The 11,360-nt window shown below is 50.9% G+C and overlaps 1 protein-coding gene across 1 annotated transcript; it reads right to left on the reverse strand.

Annotated features, from left to right (window-relative positions):
• Positions 1-266: 266 nt before the first annotated feature.
• On the reverse strand, positions 267-7,375 carry LOC8029552 (protein spaetzle-like). The gene is made up of 4 exons (XM_029981609.4): positions 7,326-7,375; positions 2,702-2,884; positions 1,614-1,868; positions 267-614 (listed from the first exon to the last, which is right to left on the reverse strand). Exons 1-4 carry the CDS (start codon positions 7,373-7,375, stop codon positions 404-406), a joined length of 699 nt encoding a protein of 232 aa, XP_029837469.2. The 3' UTR covers positions 267-403.
• Between the last annotated feature and the right edge of the window lie 3,985 nt (positions 7,376-11,360).

The following is an 11,360-nucleotide window of genomic DNA, read 5'->3' on the forward strand; positions in this document are numbered from 1 at the left end:
CTAGAGCCAAATTACTGCTTAGTAAGTGCAACTGGGAAATAAATAAAAAGATATTATTCAAATTTCTTGAATAGTGACGTAAAAAACAACACAGTGGTGTCTTTAAAAGTATGCTGTTGGTCAAACAATTTGTTGTAAGGTCACAGACCTCGAAGATACTTTTCCAGCTCTCATAATGGAAGCAGAAGTGGGGTTACCATCGCACAATGCTTGCTCACTTCGTGGTCTACAAGCTTCGCACCCAAAAAAGGAAACCAGGCAGCACTCGTACACGTGACAATGCCGCACCGAAGTAGAAACAAATAGGAAAATATAGTCACAAACCGAAACGACGATTCTGAACAAACAAAACGACGGACAACACTCAGTAGTAGTCTTGGAAAACTAAAGGACAGTTCTTCTCTCACTTCCTGTAGGACAGCTGCTGCTCCTGCGCGTTCGCACCACGGACGTCGACGCGACAAGAGCATCCAGCCGGGAACTTAAACAGCGTGACCTGGGGACTCCTCTCAGGGTTCCAGGGGTGCAGGGCGAGCAGCCGGTGAAGGCTGTACCGCTGCTGGCAGGTCGACTCGTAGAAGGGCGCGATAAACGAGCACGGCTGGTCGGGCTTCCTGCGAGGACGCGTTGAAGAAGCGCGCTGGTCAGAACCACGCATGATGCCGCTCAGGGTGCATCCCGGGCGTAAACGTACGCCTGGGATATCAGTTCGTTACGTGCTCTATTTTAGCACGTTTCGTTGACGCATTGATAAAAAACAATGAGTTGAGCAGTGCAACGATGCTGAAGAGGACGCATGATTCCAATTAACACTCTTCAATTACTCTTAAAATATCTGTTCTTTACGTGTAATATTTTAGTACTTTTTGTTGATGCGTTATTGATAAAGAAAATGAGTTTATCAGTACATCGGTGCTGCGGAAACGTATGAAAAGCGCAGAGGGTGTGTTACCCTAATTACGTACAGTCCTGTACTGGTAAGTAAATTCTATTGTTTTCAGTCCAAGGCGATTAATTAATAAGGTACGTTGTTGATCCAGTCATGCTAGACAAGAACATAAAACGTTCGTGAAACCGTTGGAATACAGTGAAATTCGAGGTTTAAAATAGCCAAAAAGCCGGACATGGCTGAGCATCCAAACGAAAAACAGGTACCATTGCGAGCCCAAGATCTTATTGTATGCCAATATTGAATACAATTCGAAAACCAGTTGCACACGGCACGAGACTGTACGGTAGAAATAAGAGCCTTTCTGTTAAAGAATTGAAGAAGTAACGCACAAAAATTATGACACTTGTTAAATTGTGGTTTCTTTTTCATATCTATGTTGAATAAGCGAATTCAAAAATCGTTTAAATACAAGCGTGTGTCAACAGGCCAACTAAAAAATTTAGGTAATTTCTCGGTAATCTATTTCGCGGAATCCTCTGATGAGGACACCGCGTTAACCGCTGCAGATAACGGAGGAGAGAGGGTAGGCCCTCGGGTTCTTCGAGACTGAGTGGAATCGTCTTCCCTATCTGCCTCATCGCCCCCGCGACGTACTAGTCCTCCACGCTCCTGCGGACGAAGTAATGTGAAGTGACGCCAGAGAATGCAAGCTCACACTTACTTGCAACTCTCGGTGCGAACCTTCTGCGGGAAGACGTCCGTGTTGATGACGACCATCCATTCGCCCGAGATGGCGTCCTTGGCCCAGCCGGGCCTCATCGTGTTAGCGTCAGTCTCACAGGCAAAGGCTCCTCGTGCCGCTGAGCTGGTGCCCAGGTGGTTGGGGAACAGTTCGGGGTCTCCGACCGTCTGCAGCTCCTCGTACATTATCTTGATCTTCTTGAAGCTCTTCTCCACCATCTTACCCACGAAATCGCTGCCGAAAAAAGGAAGCATTCAAGTCGGCGTCAGCCAGCGCCGCGCCTCGGATGTGTGGGGTGGAGTTGGTAGAAGGCTCTTTTACACGGGATTTGTTAAATAATTTGGCGATTTTTTCTTCGTGTTTTTGTGCTGCTCTCGGGGAGACAAAAGGCTCGTCAAGCAACACCTAAGTATTGGTGTCGCGATTTTTTGTATAATCTCGGGGTTCGACTGGTACGGTGAACTTCGGAACTTTTATCAAAGTTTGTCATAGTTCAATTTATGGGTAGTGTTGCCCGAATTGTACACAACAATTTTGAATTATTTGAAAACTAGCAACTTATACAGTAGTTTATTTTATATTTTATAAAATGACTACCAATCTTTAGAGAGCATAAACATGTGTACTTTTAATGCTCTAATTAGTTCCTTAACGTTAAAGAAATGCCGTAACTTTCCTCCGCCAAGTGGCGTCAGCTCAATTTTCAAATTTTCGCGCATGCGCACAAAAGTCGAACTTCTTGCGAAGCTTCGTCGATCTTCGTGTTATAAATTTGGACAAGTCGAACCTATTCGAACTCGAACTTCGGCAGGTTCGCGACATTCCAACACCTGAGTTGCTTTTCTCCCTGCCCCCTCTCTTCCAATACAAAGAAATACATTTTAATTTAAATTTCTGAAGTTAAAAACCACTTTGTTTAGGTACATCAATGACCTGTGACATTCACTGGACGTTAGCAATAAAGCTCATAAATATTCGGGTGCTGCTGCCGGGGTCCACAAAATGAGGCCAGCTACGAATGGGCAAAGTCATAGTCCTGAAGCTCGTACATAATATATGTTACTCACGCTGGATAGTCGTTTGTGAGAACGCAGAAGTTATCGCCCTGGACCTTGCAGGGCGGGAAACCTCCGTCGGGCAGAGGACGGTCGGGACGCGGAACCACGACGGGCGGTCCCGTGGGTGGCTCGTCATGGTGGTACTGGGGACGGTCCGCTCCGGGGGGCGGCCTCTGAGGTCGCCCGACTGGCCTGCAAGGAGAACCACGCGCGAAGAGACTCTCAGTATGTGGTAGATTGCAGGCGTGCTCTGATTAGTATGCTTGATCTATTAGGAATGACTCGTTAATACTATAAGATTTGTAAATGAACACGTTAAGCTGACTAGATATGTCCTGTTTGCGAAATAAAGTAGTTGTTCTCGAGTCTGTACTATACTCCGTTCCACCTTACGTCCGGGCGGAGAGGATGCTACGAGACTTCGGAGCCAATCTAGGGCCGTGTGAGTGTCTCATGTGACCTTTGAATGGGCTCTCGTTAGGCCTATCGACCTGACGAGCCCGTGGTCGTGGGCCGTGGTGTTGGGGTGCCAGCAAAAGCTGGAAGTTTCATGACGCGCGAAAGGTAGGGTTAATTAGAATTAAGGATGGCCTAATGTGTGTGCTATATATGATCGCGTGCTAATCGCACTCACCGGCAGTCGCTCCCGATCGAAAAAGCGTCGTCGAATATACGGGAACGAGGGACACGGTGAAACCTCTGAACTATTTAGCCGGCCAGAAATTTTCAATTGGGCTGTCCCAGCTCGTAAACAATAACAGCGGTACGTAATGACAATTGGACTGAATCATGTATTGTTTGTATAGGCTTTGTAAAGTGCGCTACAATTTCGAACGCATACATCGCGTACTTTAGGAATCGTCCTCTCTCTTCTGTGTCCGTTTCTTAAGTCAGCGTCACCGCTTATCTGTTAGAAAAAGGTCCCTGTGGAATATCGAGTGCATCGATTTCATCGAAGCATTCCGGCTGAATCGCCGGAGTCGCTTGGCACGATTCCGCCGAACCTGCGAAGCAGCTAGGTTCGACGGACGCGATACCGGGATTTTACAGCGGAGCTGTTAAGGGTGAGTTTCTCCAGTATCGTGTCCGTCAGCAAACAAATGATGACACAATACTCTAGACCGCTACCGCCATCTATGAGCGACAACGGCAACCAGACAACCGGCTTGCCTGTTGTCTGGTTTCTGCCGTCGCTCATAGATGCCGTTAGCTTTCCAGCCTTTTCACTCTCAGGCTGTGTTCCAAATCTTACCCTAATGGATCCGAGTTACTCCGGCGGATCGGGTCACGTGACAGCACAGTTTGAAAAACGCTGGACGCGGGTTGGTTTCAGAACGCCAAGGGTACAAAACCCTTACCCTGGATTATGATCGAGTAAATTTTGGAACACGACCTCAGTTTTCACTCTGGCTTGCCGACTTGCGGCCGGCCATTACTTCATTCCCACCATACTACAGCTTCGCTGGTCTTCCTTCCTCACCAGGGTGGAAAGGCTCAAAGTTTTTTTTTTTCGCTTTTGTTTTTCCGTTGACATTTGTGTTAAATTTAGGTGAAAATAAATGCTGGTTTGCACTCGTTATCACCATCACTAGCTTGTTTTTGAACTGCTTACCGCTACCTCGTATGGTTGTTTTGAAACGTGACAACACGAGGACGAACCACACTGGCCGATTGCATCTAGGCTAGGTGCCGCAAGCTACAGCCCATAGATAACCCGCAGAGACGATGTGGTTGCCACGGAGACGCGCATGCGCAATGTGGGGTACTGCGTTAGTCTACGCTGGACTGCAAACACCATCGTTCGGGCGCTTCTCAGCGCGGCGTATCGTGGCGCAGTGGCCGACGAACGTCGATCTGCGCCGGCGCGCGTTGCGTTCGTCGACGTTGGCGTATAAACAACTCTTAATTCTAGTATCGTATCCAAGAAAGAGGGACACCATTTCGTATTCCGATGATATTTCTTTTTAGTGCTACGTACTCGGGGGGAGGGGGGGGGGGAACTAAGATTTATGACTAAAAGCTATGACTAGGGGGCATAGTTAGTTGACTTGTGCACTATACCTATAATGCAAAGGTAAGGCTATGAGAATAGTATTCGGGCCTTTGTAATTATCAAGAAGTAATAAATAGGACGCACGCGTATTCGGCGCTATGTTAGAAAAAATAAGCCCGTTTCAGAAGAAAATACCACTTGCTGGTCCTTGTTTTAAGGGCATTCCCAAATCCTTCAAATAAAAGGCATTTAGACCTTGGGTGAATCATCTCGGGATATCCACTTTGCGTCTGCCACTCAGCATGCGCTGGTCGCTGGTACTCGGAAGACCCTCTATACTGAAGGGTTTCGAATCACCAGCACAGCAGGTTTTACATGCTAAGAATGATAATGAAAACACGGAATCAGCAAAATTAGACACGGTCGATTTCCTACATTAGAGGTAAAGGCAAGTTACTTCTACCGGTTTACTAATTGCCTTTGATTTACGGCAGATTTGGATACGCGAGCAGGTTGCGGATACAGACAACTTGTTCGCAAGCAGTTTACCGACTTGACCGTGAGCGACACTCTGTATGAGCCTGAGTTTAATACAAGCGCTAACGCAGCGCTCTTGCTTACTTTGTATGGTGAACTTAGTTTTAGTTCTAGACTTATAGCACGCCTGCACATTTATCCTTTATCGACGACCACAAAGCCTTCCCTGTTTACACTCGGCGGCCATCGGCGAACAAAAAATCGACATTGTTAGCACCTACGATGACAATAAAAAAAAGAAAACAACCTAAGTTGACAAATCTAACTTTTAAGCGAGCCCTTCCTCAAATTGTATGGAAATTATTCATTATTCGAAAGATTTGAAGGCAGTTCCGTGAACACCAAAATTGAGTTGACGCCTCACTGCCTTTGAGTGCCGTTCGGCCAGAATCCGACCCTGGATGTACTATCGTAAAGATCACCTTAAAGCTTAACCCTACCGATTAAGACTTGTTTATTACCTATTCTGCTAGGAAAAAAAAAGCCTATAAGGAACTGTTGTTCGCCCGAAATTTCAACTAAAATAAAAACTCAGTATTGCTTGCGTTATAAAATAAGGGTCGACCAACTTCAGAAGACGTAAGGCAATCACTTCCACACATCGGTGTGAAGTTGTCATTTTTTTTAATAAGTTAAAACTGTTTCTGTCACCCGCAGAGCGAATTTAACTGGTAGACGTTTTCTGGTTTTGTTCTGCCTCATTAATTGGAACGAACAATTAGATTTGTAGCCGCGTCACGGTGGTATTAAATACAGGAGCCAACAATACGAGGTCTGACATTTTGGTAATCCCCACAGTGTTGGGAAGCGCTTTAAGTAATGTACATTGTATTTAAAGTACTACTTCAAGTAGGATTAGCAAACTTGTACATTACTTGAAGTACATTCTCCGAGTCTGTGCTTCTAATTTACTTAAAGTAGTTTTCTGGTACGTTCTGAGGAAAGCACAACTCTCGACTTCAAAAAACATCCCCCTTCCCCCCCTAAAAAAAAAAAAAAAAGAAAAGAAAAAAGGCTCATGGCCATGGGAAAACGCGCTATTGTTTTTCGAGACATCATTTGGTCATTTCTATAGTTCATCAGAGAGAGAAAAACTACCCTGTGACCGATTGGCTTTATATAATATTTACCGCGATTTTCGAGAATAACTGATGCACCCCGATGACCCTTGGGAAATTGCATGCCAGTTAAAAAAAATACTTTATAGGGGAACAAAAGTGCATTACGAAACATTGTGTTAAAAGTACTTGTACTTTGCCTCTTAAAGTACATGATATTTATAATACACTTTACTTCAAGTACATTGCGCCCGGTGCACTTACTACTTCAATTGAAGTACACAAGCTCTTTTACTTTGTACTTTAACTACATTTTAGATGTACATTTTTTAACACTGAATCCCCATCAATGTGCACCAAACCCAGGGAGGAAAAGAAAGAGAGATTCCGTGAATAAATAGGCCTGCAAATGAATGCAGAATAAAAACAGCGTGCGAATGAACATACGGGTGTTCAGGCCCGCCCGGCTGTTGCGGGTGATCTGACGGTTGGTCCGTGGGCGGAAGCAATACAACTAAAAACAAATCATCAGGGGGTCCTCTGCAAAACAAAAAAGGGCAAAAACGGAAAGAGCGATTGAGGCACTTACGGAGGAAGAACTGGAGGTCTGGGTTGAGGTGGGAAAGGGAAAGAAGGCCTGGAAGGAAAGAAGAGACGAGCTGAATCTGAGCCGTGCGGGAACAAGAAGGGGGAGGACAGTGACGACTTTTGTTCGCCATTTCCAGACTTTCGGGGAGAAAAGAACACAGTTGAAACAGAAGTGGTCAAGGGAGGAGAGCGCCCTCGTGTAGCACGAAGAGGGGGACGGCTATGGCTTGCACATAAACAAGATGTGGTGTCAAGTTAGCAGGTAGTGACACTATGCAATTATATAATTCGAACTCATTGCCATATGCCTGCTCTTCAAAAGATTATGTTAATTGATCTGGAATTCTAAAACGCAGTACGAAAAATATTATGTGTTGAGACTTTTCTATTGAACCGCTTTACAAAAACAAACATCGGAACTAAACACAATTACGCCTCTCGCAAATGGAGATGTTACGAAAGGGTATCCGGTCCCAAAATTAGTTGCTGGGCGAGTTGGTTAGACATGTTGACCTAAACAGCGCAAATAAGGTAAGGAAGGAAGAGACAACAGGAAGGAGAGAGCGTTGTCTCTTCCTTCCTTACCTTATTTGCGCTGTTTAGGTCAACATGGGTATCCGGTCCACATAAAATGCTAACCTTTTTAATGTATGATTTACAACTTACAACTGACGTTCGGCGCAATGGAAAATAAGCGTGGAACTCACTCATCAGATGGACCCGGAGGAGGTCTGTCAACAGAAGGAGGGTAAGAGGGAGGGGGTCTGCTAGGTGGAGATGGAGGCCGTACTGGGGGTGGCCTTGGTGGGGGTGGGCATCCGGGTGGGCACCCGGGCTGCCCTTGGAAGCAGCCTGGTGGGCAGCTCGGTGGTGGTTGGTATGATGGTGGTGGCCTCTGGGGTGGAGGCCTTCGTGGCGGTGGACAGTCAGGAGGACAACCGGGCTGCCCTTGGTAGCAACCTGGAGGGCAGCTTGGTGGGGGCTGGTATGAAGGGGGTGGCCTTTGTGGCGGGGGCCTTGGAGGCGGAGGGGGTTGATACGATGGAGGTGGCCTTGGGGGAGGAGAGGGAGGTGCTGGTGGGCACCCAGATGGACATCCAGGCTCTCCTTGATAACAACCTGGTGGGCAGCTTGGTGGCGGTTGGTATGATGGTGGTGGCCTTTGTGGCGGGGGCCTTGGAGGCGGAGGGGGTTGATAGGATGGAGGTGGCCTTGGGGGAGGTGAGGGAGGTGGTGGTGGGCACCCAGATGGACATCCAGGCTCTCCTTGATAGCAGCCTGGTGGGCAGCTTGGCGGTGGTTGGTATGATGGGGGTGGCCTTTGTGGAGGGGGCCTTGGAGGTAAGGGTTGTGGGGGGCACCCAGGTGGACAGCCAGGCTGTCCTTGGTAACACCCTTGCGGGCAACCTGATGGGCAGTCCGACTTGCAAGCGGCCGGACAGCCAGGTTGACCTGGTTGACAACCTGGTGGACAAGCCGGTAGACAATCTGGCGGACAGCCGGGTTGTCCAGGTTGACAACCCTGCGGACAACATGTTTGGGGCACCGGTGGCTGGTATGTTGGAGGGGATGGATATGAAACAACGGGCGGTGGTTGGTATACTACCACTGGTGGATATGCTGTTGGTGGCCTTTGAGGAGGTGGTCTAGGAGTAGGGAAAGGCCTTGGTGGTGCAGGGGCCGGTTGTTCTGGCCCACAGCCCGGCTGTCCCGGTTGGCAAGGTGGCTGATAGGCTGGCGGTGGCCTACGTGGGGGTGGTGGTCTTTGTGGTGGAGGAGGTATAGGTCTTGGTGAAGGTGGTGGTGGTCTTTGAGGAGGAGGGGGTGGTGGTCTTTGTGGTGGTGGTGGAGGAGGATATGAAGGCGGGGGCCTTTGAGGTGGCGGTGGTGGAGGGTAGGATGGTGGTGGTCTTTGTGGAGGTGGTGGTGGACACCCAACGGGGCAACCGGGCTGACCTTGGTAGCAACCTGGTGGGCAGCTTGGTGGAGGTGGATATGATGGTGGTGGCCTCTGTGGTGGGGGCCTTGGTGGTGGTGGACATCCAGATGGACAACCAGGTTGTCCTTGGTAACAGCCTGGTGGACAGCTTGGTGGAGGTGGATATGATGGTGGTGGCCTCTGTGGTGGGGGCCTTGGAGCAGGAGGTGGCCGTGGTGGTCTTGCTATTGGGGGTGGATATGCAGGTGGGGGTCTCGATACAGGTGGTGGTCTTGGAGCAGGTGGGCGAGGTTGGGGTGGGGGATATGAAGGTGGTGGTCGTCTGGGAGGAGGCGGTGGAGGTACTGGTCTAGGTGCAGGTGGGGGATATGAGGGAGGTGGTCTTGGCAAAGGAGGTCTCGGTGGTGGCCGTGACGGAAAAACAGGTGGCCTTCTGGGGGGTTCAGGAGGTGGAGGGGGGCCAGGCTGCTGTTCAGGTGGGGTGTAAGCCGGAGGAGGTCTCCTTGGAGGCGGAGGTACAGGCCTCGGTCGGGGTGGAGGGGGTGGTCGGGCCACGGGAGGTGGCGGTCTGGCCACTGGAGGGCGGGGTGGTGGTCGTGCAACTGGTGGTGGAGGTCGATAGGTAGGGGGTGGTCGCCTTGGTGGAGGTGGTGGTGGGGGCCTCGGAGCTGGAGGGCATCCAGATGGACAACCAGGTTGCCCTTGGTAGCAGCCTGGTGGGCAACTTGGTGGTGGAGGGGGCCGATATGATGGAGGTGGCCTTGGTGGTGGGGGACACCCAGATGGACACCCGGGCTGCCCTTGATAACATCCAGGGGGACAGCTTGGTGGTGGTTGGTATGATGGTGGTGGCCGCTGCGGTGGAGGCCTTGGTGGAGGAGGAGGTTGATATGGTGGAGGTGGGCATCCGGATGGACAGCCTGGTTGTCCTTGATAGCAGCCTGGTGGACAGCTTGGTGGTGGAGGGGGCCTTGGTGGAGGTGGTGGTGGAGGTGGTCTTGCCACTGGTGGAGGAGGCCTATATGCAGGAGGAGGCCTTGGTGGAGGGGGCCTTGGTGGTGGAGGTGGACACCCAGATGGACAGCCAGGCTGTCCCTGATAGCAGCCTGGTGGACAGCTTGGTGGTGGAGGAGGTCTTGGAGGAGGGGGTGGAGGAGGGGGTCTGGCCACTGGTGGAGGAGGCTGATATGCGGGAGGAGGCCTTGGTGGAGGGGGCCTTGGTGGTGGAGGTGGGCACCCAGATGGACAGCCTGGCTGTCCTCGATAACAGCCTGGAGGACAACTTGGTGGTGGAGGGGGCCTTGGGGGAGGAGGTGGTGGAGGTGGTCTTGCCACTGGTGGAGGAGGCTGATATGCAGGAGGCGGCCTTCGTGGGGGAGGTGGGCACCCTGATGGACAGCCAGGTTGTCCTTGATAGCAGCCTGGTGGGCAGCTTGGTGGTGGTGGAGGCCTCGGAGGAGGAGGTGGCGGAGGTGGTCTTGCAACTGGTGGAGGAGGCTGATATGCGGGAGGTGGCCTTTGTGGTGGAGGTGGGCACCCAGATGGACAGCCGGGCTGTCCTTGATAGCAGCCTGGTGGGCAGCTTGGTGGTGGAGGAGGCCTTGGGGGAGGAGGTGGTGGAGGTGGTCTTGCCACTGGTGGAGGTGGCTGATATGCAGGAGGTGGCCTTTGTGGTGGAGGTGGGCACCCAGATGGACAGCCGGGCTGTCCCCGATAGCAGCCTGGAGGACAACTTGGTGGTGGAGGGGGCCTCGGAGGTGGACGTGGGGGAGGTGGTCTTGCCACTGGCGGAGGAGGCTGATATGCAGGAGGCGGCCTTTGTGGTGGAGGTGGGCACCCATATGGACAGCCTGGTTGTCCTTGATAGCAGCCTGGGGGACAGCTTGGTGGTGGAGGGGGCCTCGGCGGAGGAGGTGGTGGAGGTGGTCTTGCCACTGGTGGAGGAGGCTGATATGCAGGAGGTGGCCTTTGTGGTGGAGGTGGGCACCCAGATGGACAGCCGGGCTGTCCCTGATAGCAGCCTGGTGGACAGCTTGGTGGCGGAGGAGGTCTTGGTGGAGGGGGTGGAGGAGGGGGTCTTGCCACTGGTGGAGGAGGTTGATATGCAGGAGGAGGCCTTCTTGGAGGTGGCAGTGGCCTCGGAACAGGAGGCGGTGGCAACCGTCGTGTTTGTGGTGGAGCCGGGGGAGGATATGCTGGGGGTGGTAGCCTTCTTGTCTGTGGAGGTTGGAATGAAGGTGGCACGGGTGGAGGTGGTGGGTATGACGGTTTAAGAGGGGGTCTCAGTATGGGAGGTCGAGTCGGTGTTGGTTGCCTCGGCACTGCCGGTGGTGGCCGGTACGAAGGTGGTGGCCTTCTCGGTGGAGGCTGTGGGCGACTGCAGAAAGGTGTATAATAAATTAGGGCACATTCAACGGAATACTATAATTTTGTTATACTTTGAATGTATTTATTTGTGATCTAGTCACTGGGAAAAAGTATAAAAGATGCATGTCAGTTTGTTATCTTACGGTGTATAGATTTTCGGTCGTTGAGGCATTGTATTAGGTGGTG

The sequence above is a fragment of the Ixodes scapularis genome, unplaced genomic scaffold (genome assembly GCF_016920785.2).
Source record: "Ixodes scapularis isolate PalLabHiFi unplaced genomic scaffold, ASM1692078v2 PGA_scaffold3__209_contigs__length_174095766, whole genome shotgun sequence".
NCBI lineage: Eukaryota > Metazoa > Arthropoda > Arachnida > Ixodida > Ixodidae > Ixodes > Ixodes scapularis.

Coding starts and splice junctions, on each gene's coding strand:
- LOC8029552 (XM_029981609.4), bottom strand. CDS start 7,375: ATGTCTAACCAACTCGCCCAGCAACTAATTTTGGGACCGGATACCCTT. Junction 1,869..2,701: donor CTCACAAACGACTATCCAGC/GTGAGTAACATA, acceptor TTTTTTCGGCAG/CGATTTCGTGGGTAAGATGG. Junction 615..1,613: donor GTTCGCACCGAGAGTTGCAA/GTAAGTGTGAGC, acceptor GCGTCCTCGCAG/GAAGCCCGACCAGCCGTGCT.